This window comes from Bos indicus x Bos taurus, chromosome 3 (genome assembly GCF_003369695.1).
Source record: "Bos indicus x Bos taurus breed Angus x Brahman F1 hybrid chromosome 3, Bos_hybrid_MaternalHap_v2.0, whole genome shotgun sequence".
Taxonomy (NCBI): domain Eukaryota; kingdom Metazoa; phylum Chordata; class Mammalia; order Artiodactyla; family Bovidae; genus Bos; species Bos indicus x Bos taurus.
In genome coordinates, this window is record NC_040078.1 from 99,583,626 (window position 1) to 99,601,954 (window position 18,329).

The 18,329-nt window shown below is 40.2% G+C and overlaps 1 protein-coding gene across 3 annotated transcripts in view; it reads left to right on the forward strand.

Annotated features, from left to right (window-relative positions):
• EFCAB14 (EF-hand calcium binding domain 14) overlaps positions 1-18,175 on the forward strand; it is a 38,231-nt gene extending 20,056 nt beyond the window's left edge. For 2 of the 3 annotated variants that reach the window (XM_027537360.1, XM_027537361.1), the window contains exons 6-12: positions 1,741-1,851; positions 3,973-4,077; positions 5,114-5,305; positions 7,371-7,457; positions 9,748-9,859; positions 10,785-10,910; positions 14,709-18,175. In XM_027537360.1, the coding sequence (XP_027393161.1) occupies positions 1,741-1,851; positions 3,973-4,077; positions 5,114-5,305; positions 7,371-7,457; positions 9,748-9,859; positions 10,785-10,910; positions 14,709-14,884 (909 nt within the window). In that variant the 3' untranslated portion in view covers positions 14,885-18,175. The remainder of the gene's footprint in view (positions 1-1,740; positions 1,852-3,972; positions 4,078-5,113; positions 5,306-7,370; positions 7,458-9,747; positions 9,860-10,784; positions 10,911-14,708) is intronic. The other variant, XM_027537362.1, reaches the window with a different exon arrangement.
• The last annotated feature ends 154 nt before the right edge of the window (positions 18,176-18,329 follow it).

Genomic DNA, 18,329 nt, shown 5'->3' on the forward strand with positions numbered 1-18,329 from the left:
GCTGCTTCCTTAAAAAAAAAATCTTAAACAAGAGCTTACTATCTTTTTGCATCCTGATGGGCTCATACATCCAGTCAGTGAGGATTCTCTAACAGTGGATGTCTTTGAATGCTTGTAGCTTCTGTAACAACAGAGCTTGTATAGATAACATCCCTGCTTAGAGACTTCTGCCCAGCATGTTGTCTCCTTGCAATCCTGTGCATTTATAATGTCAGGCACTACTTTTATTACAAGTGGCTCAGTTTTGAAGTGGTAGGTCTTCTCAAAAACATAACTTCAATGTATCTCCTGTAATTTTTTTTTTTTTTTAATGTTGAAAATGACATTTCTTTTTCTCTTGGATTCCTGACTGGCTATCGGTATAATAAAAATACCCTTGGTTAAAAATACTAATGGGACACTATAAAATTGTCAGTATATCTTAATGAAAGGCCAAAACCTACCAAATTAGTAACACTCTTTGGTATGATCCCTTAGAACAAGCTGTTTTTAAAAAGACAGTTTCTGAATTACATTCCTAAGTCCCCAATCCACTTGGGCTCCTTACACATAATGAAAGCAAATAAGCTACTACCCATATCAAACTCTACTCAGTAGTTACTGATGGGATTCTAAAGCAGAAGAAAACATGCTGTCAAATGAAATTTTCCCTTCATCTCTGCGATGTTGGGTTTCCCAAAGCCAGAAATAGCTCCACCTATTTTTACTCAGAAGTCATCATTTTCTCCTGAGAGTGGCAATCTACCGTGTTACCTCTGGTCATCTGCCTGCAGGGCTTGATAGAGACAGTTTGTGGGAGAACTTTACCTACGAGTCCCAGGTTTATAAACTAGTGCTCTTTTTTTTTTTTTTTTTAGGAAAGCTCTGGCTTTCCTCTATGAAAATTGTGTGTGTGTGTGTGTGTGTAGTTTCTGGTTAATTGTGTCAGCACAAGCTACATGGAATTCATAGTTGGAAGATATTTGAAATAATCCTCCATTAGGTCAGTGTTTAATGTAAAATCACAATGGTACACCACTGCACTCCCACTAGAGTGGCTAACAAAGAACAGACTGAGGATAGTAGTATTGATGAGGAGATGGAATAAACAAGTTAAGAATACATACCATATGATCAGACATTCACTCCTGAGTATTGTGATAACAAGAAGGCATATGATGAAGGGAAATGAAAACATATGCCCACATGAAGACTTGTATGTGTATGTTCATAGCAGCTTTATTTGTAATAATCAAATGTTGAAAACAACCTAAGTGGCCATCAACAGGTCAGGAGATAAACTGTGATGTATCCATACAGTGGAATGCTACTCAACAACATGCTGAGTAGCTACAGCGTATATAAATCCCAGAATAATTATACTGTGTGAAAGAAGCCATACCAGAACAACAACAAAAAAACTACATGCTCACTCACTGTTCTATTTATATAAAATTCTAGCAAATGCAAACTGACATATATAGATAAATAGATAGGTAGTGATAGAAAGTGGATCAGTGGTTGCCTGGCAGTGGGGAGGAGTGAATTACAAAGGGGTGTGAGGAAACTTGGTGGTGATTGATGTTTATTATCTTGATTGCAGTAATGGTTTCACAGATGTGTGTGTGCATGTGTGTCAAAATGTTAGCAAGTTATACATTTTAAATATGTTCAATTTATTGTTTATCGGTTGTGTCTTAATAAAGCTATTAAAAATTTCAAAAAGGGAAAAACGCGACCCTACTCCATGTTTCTATTCAGAGTGTAGCTTCCATTGGCAACACTTTAAATAGTGTCCATCTTGCTGTGGAAGCAATACAGAAGACTGTGGATGAACACAAGAAAACCGTGGAGCTGCTACAGAGTGACATGGTAAGGAAATCTACAAATGCTACGGAAAGTCAGCACACTCCCGCCTGCCCTTTTCTGTATTATCATGTGATACCAACTTTCCACTTACCTAAACAGACCACACTAGGCACCTTTTTAAGATAGACAATAGACAGTGTTTATTGATTTTTCTACAATCTGTAAACTAAGTTAGATAGGAAAAGCCGCGTTTTTTGCAAATGTGGTGAAGGAGGTACAGCACTAAGATACCATTCTCAGAGTGGAATGTGTCAGAAATAAAATGGAAAAGAAGGAAAGAGGGTGAGGAAGTGTCTTATTTATCGCTACATTAGCAAATCACCCTAAAACTTGGTGGCTTAAAACAACACTGGATTATTTCTCACTCTTCTGTGGATCAGGAGTTGGGGCTGGGCTCTTAGACTGTGGAATGATTAGAGGTCAAGCAAAGAGGAGCTCCAGAGGGTGAAAGGCCAGCTTGGGTGTTCCAGCTTTAGCCAGTCTCCCAGTCAGATTACAGCTGCATGGATGACCTCAGCCTACAGCATGTGAAGCAGGATGCTGCCCCACCCCGTCTGAGCCCAGTCAACCCACAGAATCATGAGAAATAGTAAACTACTGTTTTAAGCCACCAAGTTTGGAGATGATTTTTTATGCAGCAACAGATAACCGAGACAAAGGCAAAACCCCTGCAGTGTTCAGGAATTGCTTTCAAATTTCTCTTAATGCTGTACCAATGTAAGCTGTCTCAGTCCTTCAGAAGCTTTAATTTATCTCCTAATGGATACTCAGCTCCACAAAAGGTTTATGAAGGATGAAAAAGGATGGCACAGCCCTCACTGTCCTGCCAGAGAGAAGAGTTATCCATACGTGAAATCAGGATGGTTCAAGGCACACAAAAATTCCCTAGCTTCTCCACCAATTTCTAGATCTCCCCTGCATGTTGTTTTCAAGCTTTGGAGTTTCAAGTTTAAACTGAGCAGTTTGTACCAAGGAGACCTGGACTATATTAGAGCTCTATAAAGGAGGGTTTTTCATTTTCTTTGGAACAAGTACTCGTCATTTTCATTTAGTGGGGCTGACCCAGAAGAAGAAGCCTTGATCTGGGTGTCCACACACCCTGGATTCTAATTCTAGCTCTACCCTGTAACTGTGTGATCCATAATAATAAAGACTTCTCTAGCCCAACAGCTTTATTATTATTATTATTATCATTATTTTAATAGCTTGAGCATTTTCTCAGAGTAATTATTTTCTAAAATACTTTTTCCTAACTCAAAAATTCATACTTTATAGAACCATGGGATTTTTTTTTCTCCTCCTCTCCTTTTCTTTATTTTACCATTTGATTATTATAGAAGCAGAGTTGACAATGTCTAGGATTTCAGATTTCAAGGAAAACAATTTATTTTGGCCAGTTGCATACTCTTATCATTAAATTTGCATCTTTTAAACTTCCATGGTTGACAGTGGTAATCCTACTACTGAATAAGCCATACAGACATTTTCTGTTAGAGGGAAAAGTATAGATAAACATGTCATAGTTCAGTCTCTTCAGAAAGAGTCTTGAGCACTGGGAATGGGATGAGAAAGAAAGGGTAACCTTCAAACATAACTCTTGGCATGTGCTGTACAAACTGAAAAGTTAATGATGTGCATGCTTGATTATGTTGCTCAGTGCCCAAAGCCAGTGGTTCCATGACTGGCTGTTCTTTGAATATACAGATCTCTTTAGTCCTGGGAAAATGGTGACACTAACCAGGTTCAGACCAAGTTGGTCCTGGGAGATATAGTGGTTCTATAGTTTCTCTGAGAATAAAGGGAACTGGGAGAGAAGACCTAGTTGTTAGGGAGTTCATTCTTAGTTTCTCATTCTGAGGCTAAGAAACAGGACCTTAGTTCCCTGACGTAGTCTGGGTGCTGCTGGTCCAGTCCAGGCTTTAGGCCAGGCCTCCCCAGAAGTACCAGGTGCCCTCAGGCCTAGCACAGGACTGGTCACACTGAGGCTTTCAGGAAATAATTGTTGATTAATCTCTGAATGCCCCTGTGAGAAGCTGGAATGTTGCAGGGCCATCCCTGATGAATAAGTAGATGTAGTTATTATTAGTACTCATTGCCTATACCAACTTCTGTTCCTGTTAACAGAATCAGCACACCTTGAAGGAGAGCAATGGAAGCAACCAGATCATTCCATCACCTTCTGCTATATCTGAACTTGACAATAAAACCCACAGTGAGAATTTGAAACAGGTACTTTTGATTCTGTTTAACTCCCTTGTGACCACACTATAATCTGAAGGTGACCTGCGTAGTGTGGGCTCCATGTTGTGGTCCCTCAGCAGGCATCTCTTGCACACATTTGCCTGCCTGAGAGCTAAGCAGAGAGAGGATACGTGTGACTCTGTCAGGGATCCAACATGCTGCCTGTCTCCTCCTTGGCACACTGCATTTTTTTCCCCTACATGTCCATCAGTGGAGTAAATTCCTTTTTACATCTTGAAAGTCATAGAGTGATCAGATTATCCTGAAACTGTTTTTGAAAAATAGCAGTCTGGACAAATTAAAGATGGGTGAATAGTAGATTAAAATGATAGCTGTTTTGAGTCACAATTCAGAACAGTAGAAAGCATATCCTTGAAAATGAAGAGTTTCTAAAGACTGAAGACCAGAGGAGGGAAAAGGATATTGAGTTCAGAATCACATTAAAGAGAATAAAAGAAATCTTCCTTAAGAAGAATTCCTGTACTGAGTTTAATGCCCTGTAAAGCCTGTAGTCATCATTCCTTTTTAAATAGCAATCAGTACTGGAGAATGTCAATAAAAATAATTGAATCTTATACTAAATAATGCACTACCTGTTATGGTTTTGCTACATGAGCCAATTCAGTAATTGGTATTGTTCCGATGGTGGTTTCATTCTGACAAATTAGGTTAATGAGCATTTCAGTTAATAACCCAGCAAGCTTTCTCACCAGTAGGTGAGGTAAACATTGGGAAATCAATTCTCAAGCTCTCAGCTTTCTAGGACCAGAGAGTGAAGCATGTAGGTAGTCTCTTCCCTCTTTCCCCCTCCTGTCTAACTGAGGTCAGATAATTCCAGAGGGAGTCAACTGGGAGCAATTCTGAGTGGAGGGACAAAGCAGAGACAGATGATCAATGGTCTAGAGCAGGGAAAGGAGTTTACTTCAGTAACTTGGACAAAATAAGGGTTGTTCACTGCTGCTTCCCTGCTTGTTTAGTACATGTCTTTAGCCGGATTCCATAACTTGATTTATTTCCACTCTAGGATATCCTGTACCTTCACAGCTTTTTAGAGGAAGTAAACAGTGCCCGAGTGGGGTACCAGAGACAGAATGATCTTAAACTTGAGGGGATGAATGAGACCATCAGTAATCTTACCGAGAGAGTCAACTTGATAGAAAGAGATCTGGTTGCTATGAGCAAAGTAGAAAAGCAGGCGAACCTGTCCTCCAGCATGGTAAGCCTCTTCCCCTCTTTTTGACGTGTTCTCTGTTGCAATGTGTTTTGTCTGTACATGGATGACAGTCCACCACCTTTTCAGACACCAACCTCTGGCATACTTGAGAGGCTCCACGTTTGTGTTGTGCTTAATCCTGTCTCCTCTAATCCTTATACTAGCTCTGTGATGTGAATGGTACAGACAGTGTTAGTCCTGATTTGGAAGGGAGATGTGGAGAGGTCCAGTTGCTTGCCAAGGCCTCCCCACAAATTATTGGCAAAGATGACAAGCCTCCTTTTGTGTTGCCAGTGACTCATCTGATAGGGAAGCTCCAGCACATATTTCCAAGGAAAGTCTTCTTGATCTTTTCATTTTTAAGTTACTAAGATGGAAAAAGTCTGAAAAAAAAAATATGTACATGAAATGGAATCACTTTGTTGTACATTGAAAACTAATACAACACTGTAAATCAACTATACTTCAGTTTGGGACTTCCCTGGTGGCTAAGATGCCATGTTACCAATGCAGGGGGCCCCAGTTCAATCCCTGGTCAGGGAACTAGATCCCACGTGCCACAAGTAAGACTCGGCACAGCCAAATTAAAAAAAAAAAAAAAAAATCAGGACTTAAAGAAAAAGTTATTAAGGGTGGGAACAATGACAGTGACAATAACTAGAGAATCTTGTTTTTTTAAGCCCAGACTAGGCTTTCAGACTTGTCCTGTTTCAGTCTTCATCTGACATTACAGAAAATGTCAGGAAAGCTGTTTAAGACACATCAGGTCAGACCACCTCCTCCCCTAAAGAGATCGTTGAGTCCATCCTCTCATTTTACACAAGAGGAGCCCAAATGATGTACTGAGTCACTGATGCTGACAGATTGTATGGTTTACTGGTTTTTATGTTATTGTAAATAAGATGTGGTGAGTTTTTTTTTTTTTTTTTTTCCTTTTTTAAAAAACCACCTTTCACATATGCACTGTTTGAAATCCATGTGGATTATCTTTTAATAGCTGCAAGTCCCACCCTTAAAAATTTCATACAGCAAAGACATAGGCATATGTAGAAATAGAAACCAAATACAGGACATTGTACTGTAAATCAAGTAACCGCCAAAGCTGGAAGCAAGCCCACAAGTAACGTCAAGCTCTGGCACATAGCAAACAACCTTTGAACTGGCTCTGCCATGGTGCAGCCTTGGCAAGTTGCCTGGCCTTGGCTTTGAGATTAGAGGAGGAGAACCCATTCCTCCTCCTCCTTTCCAGGGGTATGTAATTTACTACAAAGCTGCGAAGATTAAAGGAGCCTTCTTTCAAAAAGCCCTTTTGAACTTAGCTAAACTAAGGACGGGAGAAGGCAATGGCACCCCACTCCAGTACTCTTGCCTGGAAAATCCCATGGACGGAGGAGCCTGGTAGGCTGCAGTCCATGGGGTCGCTAAGAGTTGGACACGACTGAGCGACTGAGCGACTTCACTTTCACTTTTCACTTTCCTGCATTAGAGAAGGAAATGGCAACCCACTCCAGTGTTCTTGCCTGGAGAATCCCAGGGATGGGGGAGCCTGGTGGGCTGCCATCTCGGGTCGCACAGAGTCGGACACAACTGAAACGACTTAGCAGCAGCAGCAGCAAACTAAGGATGGTAGAGGCTAGGAATTTGGGGTGATTTGATAAGTATTAGGCCTTGAAGGTTGGTTTTCAAGGCTTATTGTGAAAACTCACCGGCCCTAAAGCTCCCCATACGGTGCCTCCCCTCCCCACTCTATTTTTCTCTAGAAGAGGAAATTGCCAGTAGTACCATCTGTCCTACTGTTTTTTCCAACTGAATCATACCCAGCATGGTTTTGGGTTAAAGTGCTCTCACTTTTTGAAGTTTGTGATGGAAACAACTAGAAACACGAGTTTCAGCTTTGTCTCTCTAAAACCTTTCTCCCTCTCCTCTTATTCTCCTGCTGGTATTTCTGTTGAATGTTCTGAGACCCTTTAAATAAGTTTGGCAAGTTTGTTTAAAAAGTCCTAAACGTTGCTTAAGTTTTCATGTTTTCCTTTAATCTTCTCTCGTTTTGTTCCTTTCACCCTTTAAGGTGAATGATAGAGCTGCCACTCTGAAGAGAGAGTCTTTGCATCAAGTGACCAACAGAATAAAGTCAGTAAAATCCCAGGGCATAAAGGTAAATAATAAGAGGCTTTCTCTGAAGTAAGAGTAAATGCATAGGCATCTGCTTCTTTCTCAAAGGGAGCACTTCAGTCTTTTTTGCTGAAACTTCAAGACACAGTAATTAGTATATTAGTAAATAAGTAAATACTTTATCAGGCACCTGCCCCATGCCCAGCTCTCTGCTAGAAGCTGGGGTGACCACAGTGAGCAGGATAGACATGTGACCGTTCTTGTGGTGGAACTCATAAAGTCCATCAATCCAAAGATCAACACATAATTGAGTGAAATATAAGTGCTACAGAGGAAAAGTATAGGATATCACAGAGTGTTAACAGAACAGGAAGACTTCCCTAAGGAAGGGAGTTTTAAGCTAAGACAGTAAGTTCTCTGTACTGTTGATGGGGAACAGAGGCATAAGTTATCTAAAAATGGTATCTAAACCAAAAACTATTCCTTGTTGTTAAGATTACAGTCTTTGGGGGAATGGAAAGGGGAGAAAAGATTGTAGTCTCAGTGCATACAAAGTCCCTTTAAGCTTCAGTCAGTTCTCTTCACCTTGTACCTTCCCATTTTTCCTTTCTCCCAGATATATTGTCTAGATAAGACAACAATCTGATATGTTTTGATATCCCCAGAAGGAAAGGGTGTTTTCAGCATTCTCTGTGATTAGAGTATTGTGTAATATTATTAGTATTATAAGACCTGGGTTAAGATAAAGGAAAAGCCAGGAAGATCATGACTGAGTGACTGAAATATCATTTCATATGCACATTACATTTGATAAGCTCAAGGATGTGAGTTCACAGGAAATGAACCATATGTCAGACAGTTTTCAGTGTAATGCTTTCCATCTATACTTGTTCTTAACAGTTTTGTGTATTATCTAGATAAAAATCACATATATTAAGATTTTAGTGCTTTAAAAGCTAGGTTTTTGTTGAGTTTTCTAACTGCTACTACCAAAAAAAAAATTGAACTTCACCTAGAGAATAACAAGAGAAATTTAAGATCCACATAAAAATGTTGAGCACAAAAAAAGTAACAGATGGTTACTATTGGAAAATAGTAGTGATTTCAACAACAATTCAGATTTTAATAGTAAATATCAGAATAAAATAGAGCTAGTACACATTTTTGCCTGAATTTTTTGGCTTTACTTTCCAACACTTTGTGATTTTTAACTGTTACCCCAGTGTCTTAGTGCTGCCTCATCTAAGCATCCTAGCAAAATGCAATTTCTCCTTGCCATAAATTATTCAAGCATTTAGTACCTAGTTTTAGCTATATATATCCATATTTTGACTCCCTAAATAAACTAAGAGTGATCCATGATGGTGGTTTCGTCGCTAAGTTGTGTGTGACTCTTGTGACCCCATGGACTGTAGCCTGCCAGGCTCCTCTGTCCATGGGATTTCCCAGGCAAGATTACTTCTACTATACAGTAACCATTTCCTTCTACTATACAGTAACTGTTAGTGTAGAATAAGGATAAGAGAGGAATAAGTAAGTCTATGTTGAATGAAAGAAACATATAGTGGTCAATATTGTAATTAGACATAGGATCAGGACCTTTCAAACTAGCCTATGCCGTTAGAAACTGACCTCACAGAAACCAGACTTCTCTCTTTTTATAATTAATTGTATTTTTTATATGCCACTGTATCATCTAGGAATGAGACAGAGGTGGGGGGGGGATTTTTTTTAAAGATACAAGTAAGGCCTTGAATTAGAAATACTATAATTCTTTCATGTTCCTAACAATTCCTGCCACCAGTTAATAGTTATCATGGGGGACGAGAAGGCAGATCAAGGGAATACTTGTGGTCTGGTTGCTTTTTTCTTTTTTTTTTAAGGTGATAAGAGCATGAAACTCTGCCTAAAGTGGTATAGTCACAAGGTGAAGTAAGCTACTCAGAAAAATTATTTAGTTAGTATGAAATAGTTCCTAGACAACAGGATCCTGCCCATTTCGGAAATGGGTATCATGAAGGCACCTGAGCAAGTGTGCATTCCTTTACTGCTGGCATATGCATGCCTTCCCCAGCTGCCAAGTGCACACGGCGAATCAGATCATCTGTGGCATAATGTTCCCTGAATGGTGTAGGCTCAAATCCAGCCCAGCCCTCATCAACACTGAGTACTAAAGATGTCTCTAGTAATTATTGATTCATTCCTTCGTTGCCTTCAGAGGGAGCCTATTTGGGGTCAAGAGCTACAGGCTAACTAGGCTTTGGGAATATCATGAAGAATCAGATGAGGTCCTCCTCCTGCCTTAAATCTTCTATGATCTTTGTTTTGGACAGAAAGAAGATAGTTCAGATTCTCAGGTATCTAAGCTTAGAGAGAAGCTGCAGCTGATAAGTGCTCTCACAAACAAACCTGAGAGCAGCAGGCCTCCGAAGACTGCCAGTGAAGGTAAGATATTCAGGATTGGCTTCTGAATATTTCACGCAGGCTTGGGCAGCTCGCCTCCCACACAGGGAATGGGGAAAGGTGTTCTGGCAGGACTGATGGCATGGAGTGAATGATGCCTGAGCGCACCGAGTTGAAGCTGCTACACTTTGCTTTCATTTAGAAAAAGCCCATTTTGCACATGATTTGTACTCCAGTCTATTAAGGGAAGAATGGGTAATGTTTAGCTGGAAATAGACTTCTCCATGCTGTCTGCATCCAATTATAGGCAGAAACATTACTGTCATAGTATGTATTAAACCAGCCCTAAATGTTGTTTACGGGAGTCTTCATTTCTGTAAGTGCATAAAATTTACTTAAAAATAAATATTAGTCCTCCTGAAAAGCCATTAACAAGTAATAACATGGGATCATTGGGTTGGAAGGGCCTTTGACTTTAGGCAGGGACATAACCTAATCGATATTAGCCGTTGCATCAACCTCTGCTGGTGCTGCTTCATAATGTAACCAAGGCACTAGATTATGTTCATTTTGACCTCTACCCACCCACAAGTATTTTTCATTTTGGGGAAAGCAATGCAACTTCCGTTACTCTTTTACATGGGAGACAAAAGTACAGTGGGAGGCCTTGCCCTGACATTGTGCTACGTAATTGTATGGTAGCGTTCTTTCAGCACAGCTGGTCTGGTGACACGTACCCTCAAATTAGGCTCTTAGCAGCGTTCCTACGATGTCAAATCCCCAATGCTTCTCTCATTGCAGCTGAACTCTCAACTTCTAAACATGTGTAAAGCTAACTTGAACTGTAAGAGCATCCAGTTGGGACCACAGCTTCAAACTTAAATATTAAAGTTTGAAAGTGACCTTCAATATTGGTTTAATTTTATGTCAGACTGGTAATACTAAAACTGTATATTGTTTGTTACAGAGCAAGTACAGAATTTCACATCACAGCCATCAACATTGCCAAAATTCCCACAGTCTCTTGGAGACCAGATTGAGAAAGCTGTCCAGCTAAGACCTGTTTCCCTTCCAGGAATTTCTAGCATCGAAGGTAAAATTTTTATATTATGGAATGATAGAGGAAATAGCTCAAAGTTGTAACTTTCTAACTGTTTTAACTTGTAAGATAAAGATTGATATCTAACACTGTTGAGCACTTCCTGTGGGCCAGATACTTGATATGCATTATATTATATAATCCTAGTAAAATCCTGGGACCATCAGTAGTCGTGTATTATACCCATTTTACTGATAGGGAATTGCCTAAAGTCCACACAGCCATAACTGATGAGGCAAAATTCACACCAAGGCAGTTTGACAACGAAACTTTTACTCTTAACCACACTGCTGCTACTGCAGTCGTGTCCGGCTCTGTGCGACCCCAGAGACGGCAGCCCACCAGGCTCCCGCGTCCCTGGGATTCTCCAGGCAAGAACACTGGAGTGGGTTGCCATTTCCTTCTCCAATGCATGAAAGTGAAAAGTGAAAGGGAAGTCGCTCAGTCGCGTTCGACTCTTAGCGACCCCATGGACTGCAGCCCACCAGGCTCCTCCATCCATGGGATTTTTCAGGCAAGAGTACTAGAGTGGGGTGCCATTAACCACACTACACTATGTTATGTCTCTGTGAATGTTTTTTAGAGTCTTCAGTCATTCAGTGAGTACCTAGTTAGACCCAGTGTAAGCAGTAAGAATACAGTATAAGAAGATACAGTCTCACTTTCCCCACGGATATAACAGTCCAGTGAAGAAGACAAGCAAACATAATACTGTGAGACTAGCAGAGTAAAGTAAAAGTCGACCCTGTTTGTCAGAAGTCCTTCAGAAATGAGGGGTCTTTGGCTGAAAATCGGCAAGATAAATGTTAGTAGGAAGGATCTGATTCACAGAGAAATGTATTTGTCTTGCTTCCAGCAGTGTATTCCATCCCTCTTTGTGATGTTTGGTTTCCTGATTTTGCACTTGCTAACTGCCTGGAAAATCACCCATTCCTATCACCCTCTCTGCCTGACTCTTCACCTCACTTTAGAAACCTTTCCACCAGGAAACATTTTCTTACCTCTCAGGACTGGACTAGGCTCCTCCTGTGTGTGTACTCACAGTATCTTATGTTTGCACATGTCACACGGTTGTAATTTCCTAGGGAGCTATAACATTTAACTTCACTCCCAGCCCCTATCCTCGTGCCTGGGACATGTGAATATTTGTTAAGTGAATAAGTTATCTATAGGTTACAATTAATTCTTAAAGCATAGGAAACCTACATTGCCATTAAATGGCAATTTACAATGGCATTTACATTGCCATTTAATTTGAGTTCTAATGAGGTGGATGAACCTAGAGCCTATTGTACAGAGTGAAGTAAGTCAGAAAGAGAAAGATAAGTATTGTATACTAACGCATATATATGGAATCTAGAAAGATGGTATTGATGAATTTATTTGCAGGGCAGCAATGGAGAAGCAGACACAGAGAACAGACTTAAAGACATGGCGGGGGGAGGAAGGAGAGGGTGACAGGATGGAGAAAGTAACATGGAAACTTACATTACCATATGTAAAATAGATAGCCAGTGGGAATTTGCTCTATGACTCAGGAAACTCAAACCAGTGCTCTGTGACAACCTAGAGGGGTGGGAAGAGGTGAGAGGCGGGAGGGAGGTTCAGAGGGAGGGGACATATGTATACCTACAGCTGATTCATGTTGATATGTGACAGGAAACAACCTAATTCTGTAAAGCAATTATCATTCAATTAAAAATTGTTTTAAAAAATATGTATTGCCATTTAAATACTTTCTTCCCTATCCTCATTTTTTTTCTTTCTGTTTTCTGGGGAGACAGGAGCATGTTAAGTTGTGTTTGTTGGCAACACAAGTTGCCTCCTCCTGGTCTTCATTTTTACATCAAGAATTGATGAAATAAAAGGAGGAAAGACTGTTAGAGCAGATTAAGAAATAGCCATCTTAACATTTATACTTTAATCCCTAATATAGGTGGTGCACACTTTTGAATGACTACATTTTTTAAATGACCTGAGGCAACAATCTGATTTTTATTAGAATTCTCTTGCAGAGTGTGCAGCACATTCTATAAACTCATGCCCCGTGTGTACACACACGCACACACACAAAACATTTTCCAGTTGACCACTTGGTGGCAGGAATTGGGAACAGGTGTCTCATTGCTTTCCTGGTTTTCAGAGAGCTTTATATAGCTGCTTTGCTGGGGCTCTTAGGACTGAAAGTAGGGACTTACACAAGAGGTTGTCTACAAAATTGCTTGACAGTACCGTCCTCTGGTATTAGAGACTAAATCTATTTTTTTTTATTGTTTATGTTTAATTGAAGGAGAACTTCTTTACACTATTGTGTTGATTTCTGCCATACATCAACATGACTCACCCATAGGTATACATATGTCCCCTCCCTCTTGAACCTCCCTTCTGCCTCTCACCCCTTCCCACCCCTCTAGGTTGTCATAGAGCCCTGGTTGGAGTTTCCTGAGTCATACAGCAAATTCCCACTGGCCATCTACATGTTTCCATGCAACTATCTCCATTTGTCACCCTCTCTTTCCCCACTCCCCCATGTCCATAAGTCTGTTCTAGAGACTGAATCATTAATACTAAGTCATTCAGTGGGGACACAGTCAATCCCTTGTTAAACATTATATAAACAGTTGGCCCTCCTAGGTGTTCATTATAGAGCCCACTCTTGGGCAGGGTGGGAGAGTGGGGAAGGTCAGTCTCAGAAAGAGAATAGTCACATCCTATTATCCCCCTTCCCCTAACCCCTGGCAACTACTAATCTCTCAACCACTTTCTCTTTGGATTTGCCAATTCTGGGTGTTTCATGTAAGTGGAATCATGTAATACATGGTCTTATGTGTGCTTCTTTCTTTCAATATGCTTCTTTCACTTAGCACAATGTTTTCAAGGTTTATCTATTTTGTGGCATGCAACAATACTGCATTCCTTTTTTGACTGAATAATATTCCATCCTATGGATATACTACATTTTGACTATTAGTAACAATGAAGCTATGAACACTCATTTACAGCTTTTTGTGTAGACACACATTTTTATTTCTCTTGAGTTTATACCCTAGGAATGGAACTACTGGATTATATAATAACTATTGAATTGACAATATGCCATAGTCTGTTCTATAGGCCATCAGAGCTCCTGTCAGTTAACTCTTAAGGCTTCTGCAGTCCCTTCTACCCCTTCAACATAAGAATAAAATCTGGAAAATCTTAAAGAAAGACCCTGCATAGAGAGAAAGCTAGTCCATTCACTTCTCTTGTGATTATCTGTCACTGCTTCTATTTTGGGAGGATGGTGCCCTTCAGTATTCTCTCATCCTTAAAGGATCAAGAATTAGTCTTTCAGGGACTTCCCTGGTGACTCAGCAGATAGGAATCCACCTGCAGTGCTGGGGCACAGGTTTGATCCCTGGTCCAGGAAGATTCCACATGCCTCGGAGCAACTAATCCCCATGTGTCACAGCTACTGCAAGTACTGAAACCTGCACTCCACAAGAGAAGCCCCTCAGTGAGAAGCCCACACACCCCAGCAAAGAGTAGCCTCCACTTGCCGCAAGTGGAAAAGTCTGCACAAGGCAACAAAGACCCAGCACAGCCAAAAATAAATACATATACATTTAAAAAGCAAAAACAATTCCTCTTTGAGATTTAGTGAGACCTTAAACTTTACCTTTGGGGAACAAAGTCTGCAAAGTAGCTTTTCTTTTAGTGCTTTAAATTCAGTTGAGACTACTTTTTAAACTGTTAACTAAATTTAGCTATGCATATAGGTACATACATGTTTTTGTGATTCCTTTTTAACAGATCTTCAGGGCTTATTCCATAAGACTGGCCAGGATGTGGATGGGAAGCTGACCTACCAGCAAATCGAGGACACCTTAGAGTCTGTTGGGCCAGAACCAGAGCGTTTAAGAGAGTTTGATTCTGATGGAGATGGAAGATACTCATTCCTGGAGCTGAGAGCAGCTTTAGGTGTCTAGCCTCATCAGGCTCATTTCAGAAGTGGATGTATGCTGTGGACTACCTATTATCTGCTCAGCTAACAAAAACAACCCTTCTACCTACCGATCAATCCTCCAGTCCTCCAAACTACAGTAGCAGACACATTGTCACCTTTTAACTTGTTTGAAAAAGCTATATAAAAGTTATTTTTTTAAAAAAGACCATTTTACTTATTCAGAAATCTATGATTTCCTGAAACCAGTAAGATCTTAATTTTAAAATTGCCAGAAAAAAAGTCAAGCCCTCTTTTTTTCTCTTTCCTTTTTCTGAGGGGAGGAGACCTTATCTTTTAAAACTGGAAAATGTGTATATAGAGAGACTAAGCCACCTTTTATATTTCACATAAATTTGCCTTAAATTAGCTGCACTTTATACAGACTCAGAAAATGTCTTTCCTTTAACAGATAGACCTTTTCTGTTTGTAAATATTTAAAGTGAAGGAGTTGTGCATATTTTGTGAGAAGTGGGGAAAATGGTTTGAAACAGGATGTGAACAAATGACTTGTTATTAAAAATTGCTAATCTTACCTGGTAGCAGCTTGAAGCTATGTCCCCGTCTCCTTAAGACATCTTTAGGTGCTGCCATGGGGTGTGGCCTGGTGCTGGGGGAATTGATTAAGGGAGTGGACACTGAGGGAACAGGGCTGCCTCTAGACTCAGGAACGTAAGATCTGGCTATTTGTTCTGTCCTCCCATCCTGTGAACCAGAAGTCTTGTTGGGGATTTTCTCATTTTAATCCTGTTTCAGGGTTTATATGCATAAAAAGTTAATCCAGTAGGAGCCAGTAGTTTTCCCCCCTGAGTGAACTAGATTATCTTCCCCCACCCATCCACTCAAGTCTACCTTTAAGCTCTAATTGACTTTCACCTCTGATACTGTCTCCATTCTGAATGGCAGGGCTGCAGTCCCTTGGCCACTGTCTCAGCCTGGCTACTCAGGAACTATAGAGGAAAGCGCTGCCTCTAATTCTGATCCAGGAACCTTCTTGAGATTTTTACCTGGGGGCTAACCAAGAACCTAATGTGTTCCTCTGTGGGCTGACTAAGGCCAAAAATGTTGTAAAATGAAACACCTGAAATCATATTACGTTTCCTTACAATTGCAGCTCAGAAATAACTAGAGGCTTTCTGTCCAGAGGATTCTGTCCAGAGAACATGGCAGGCAGGCCTGGAGTAGGGGCTTCACATGATGGCAGCAAGTTTTTTCAAATCTGATACAAGCAAGTATAATCCTCCCGTTAAATACTTCTGTAGCCCTGGTACTAAAGGTCCCTGGACTAGAAGGAATTGTTTCTCCATGTCACCTACATTTGTGCTATGTTGATCTTCGAAGCAATCTTCAGGCTACACAAAAGGGAAACTGAAAAATTTAACTGTGCTGTCCGGCCAAGTCAGGGAGAAACTAGAGAAGCCTTGAGACTTCTTTGGTAGGGTTTGTTTCCATTTTCACTTTGTCCAAGTTTCCCTGTTAGCCATGGATACAGTTGAGCACCTTTAAATGTTTAAGGGCTGTTTTTTTCTTCATATGATGTTCAGCTTGGTGTTGGCTAACCTTTCTTTTTCCCTAGAGATATTAAAATTTAGAGTTAAGGCAGGATGAAGTCTTTTCCTATGAATGTGTCTGCTTACCTCATTATGGCTCATGCTTCTAATTCCTTTGCCTATCTGTGCTATTTTATGTTCTTGGAAAGGTTTAAGTATAGTATAAAATTAGTCTGGCACTTTAGGTAACTTGAAGATACTTACTCTTCTGGCTGCCTTTCATGCCCCCCCCCCCCCACTTTTTTAAATATATATACCCTTGCAAATTTTGTAACAACCAAATAAAATTCTAGCAATAAATTATACTGCTATATTTGTATATATTGTACCATAAATAGTATGTCTGTACCTGGAAGGTATTTTTTTTTGAGATTTGATTTATAAGAAACATACTTGAGGGTAATGTAGCTTGTCCTTTTTAGTTTCAAATTCTTATTCATAGGCAAACACTTTGAGGACACTTTTACTCTTTGTATGTGCTTCTCTTTTGCATCACCTGTGCTTTTCAGTTTATCCTCTGTGCTTCCCACCTCAAGGTGGATGGTGCCATCCTCTCCCCTACCAAATTTGGCAGAGGTGTTCCTCTACACTCTCGGACCTGTGAATACCCTGTCACACCACCTGGGAAAATGCTGTATCTCCCAGGTAGAACTAGGACATCTTGAATGCCTTTGTTCTAAGTTAAGCATATTTGTCGGCTTAAAAGAATTCCCATAAGCCTATATTGTTCATTATTTTTTATTTTTAATTGGAGGATAATTGCTTTACAATATTGTGTTTGTTTTTACCATACATCAACATAAATCAGTATCTTTCAGTATTAATTTGGGATTTTTTTTGAAAGTTGTCTTAACTTACCCAGCGTATGTTGATCTGTAATCAAGCCTAACCTGCCACACCTCAATCCTGAGAGGAAGACTGAGTAGAATTAGTAGTTTTGGTTTCAGTTTTCATTTCAAATGCTTTTTTATCTCTTCATTCTGGCAGCTCCTACTGCTTTCCTAAGTTACCCAAGGCATGACTTCTTGGTCCTGTTTTTCTTTTGCCGTCTATCTGGTATAATGTTTACCTAGAGAGACTCCCTCATAAATCGAGGGGCAATATATTAAAGGAAGAGAAGACTCAAAGAGAGAAACTGGCTTGGATCCCTAAATAGTAGTGTTGTCTTACAAGCAGAGAAGGGCCTGGCTCTTAGGGTTGTGTCTGTTACAGCCCAGCTGAAGAGTGGACACCCTCCACCTGCTGCTAGCTGCTTTCCCTGCCCTCGGCATTCCCTCACTTTGTTGCTGGACAGAGCCCCATCTGCCCCCCTTCTCGCTCTGGTCTTGGCGGTCACAGTTGAAGATTTTGACTGAGATGGGCTCATACTCATAATGGCCTGTTGTTGAGTTGTTTTTAGTGACAGCTTTTGTTTGCTACACACCTCATTGGCTTGCTTACCAACACAACACCAGTAAGATGTGGGTCCTCTCATATCCAAACCAGAACACATTTGGGTATTCCTGAGACTTTATAGAGCGTATATCGTTTGTTATACGAACCTAACCTATCTTGTTCTTTTCTCATATTAAGAAATGTAAACCTACTTTGCTTTAGTGGAGCTATTTTGGTAATGTTTAAGCAGTTTTGATTCTGTTTAGGGAGTGAATTCAAGATTTCCATCACTTGATTTGGGCTTTGCTAATTTCATGTCAGTAATAAAACCATTTTAATTTATATAAATTAAACATTGCTTTTTTCTTCCACTGTGTCTATGATTAAAGGCTCATGTGCCCCCCCCCCCCATTACTAAGAAGAAAAATCTACTTTGATCCTTATTTTTATGGACTCCTTCCTCCTTTTGGATGCAAAGCCTAACAGATGGTGGACAGAAAGTAACAT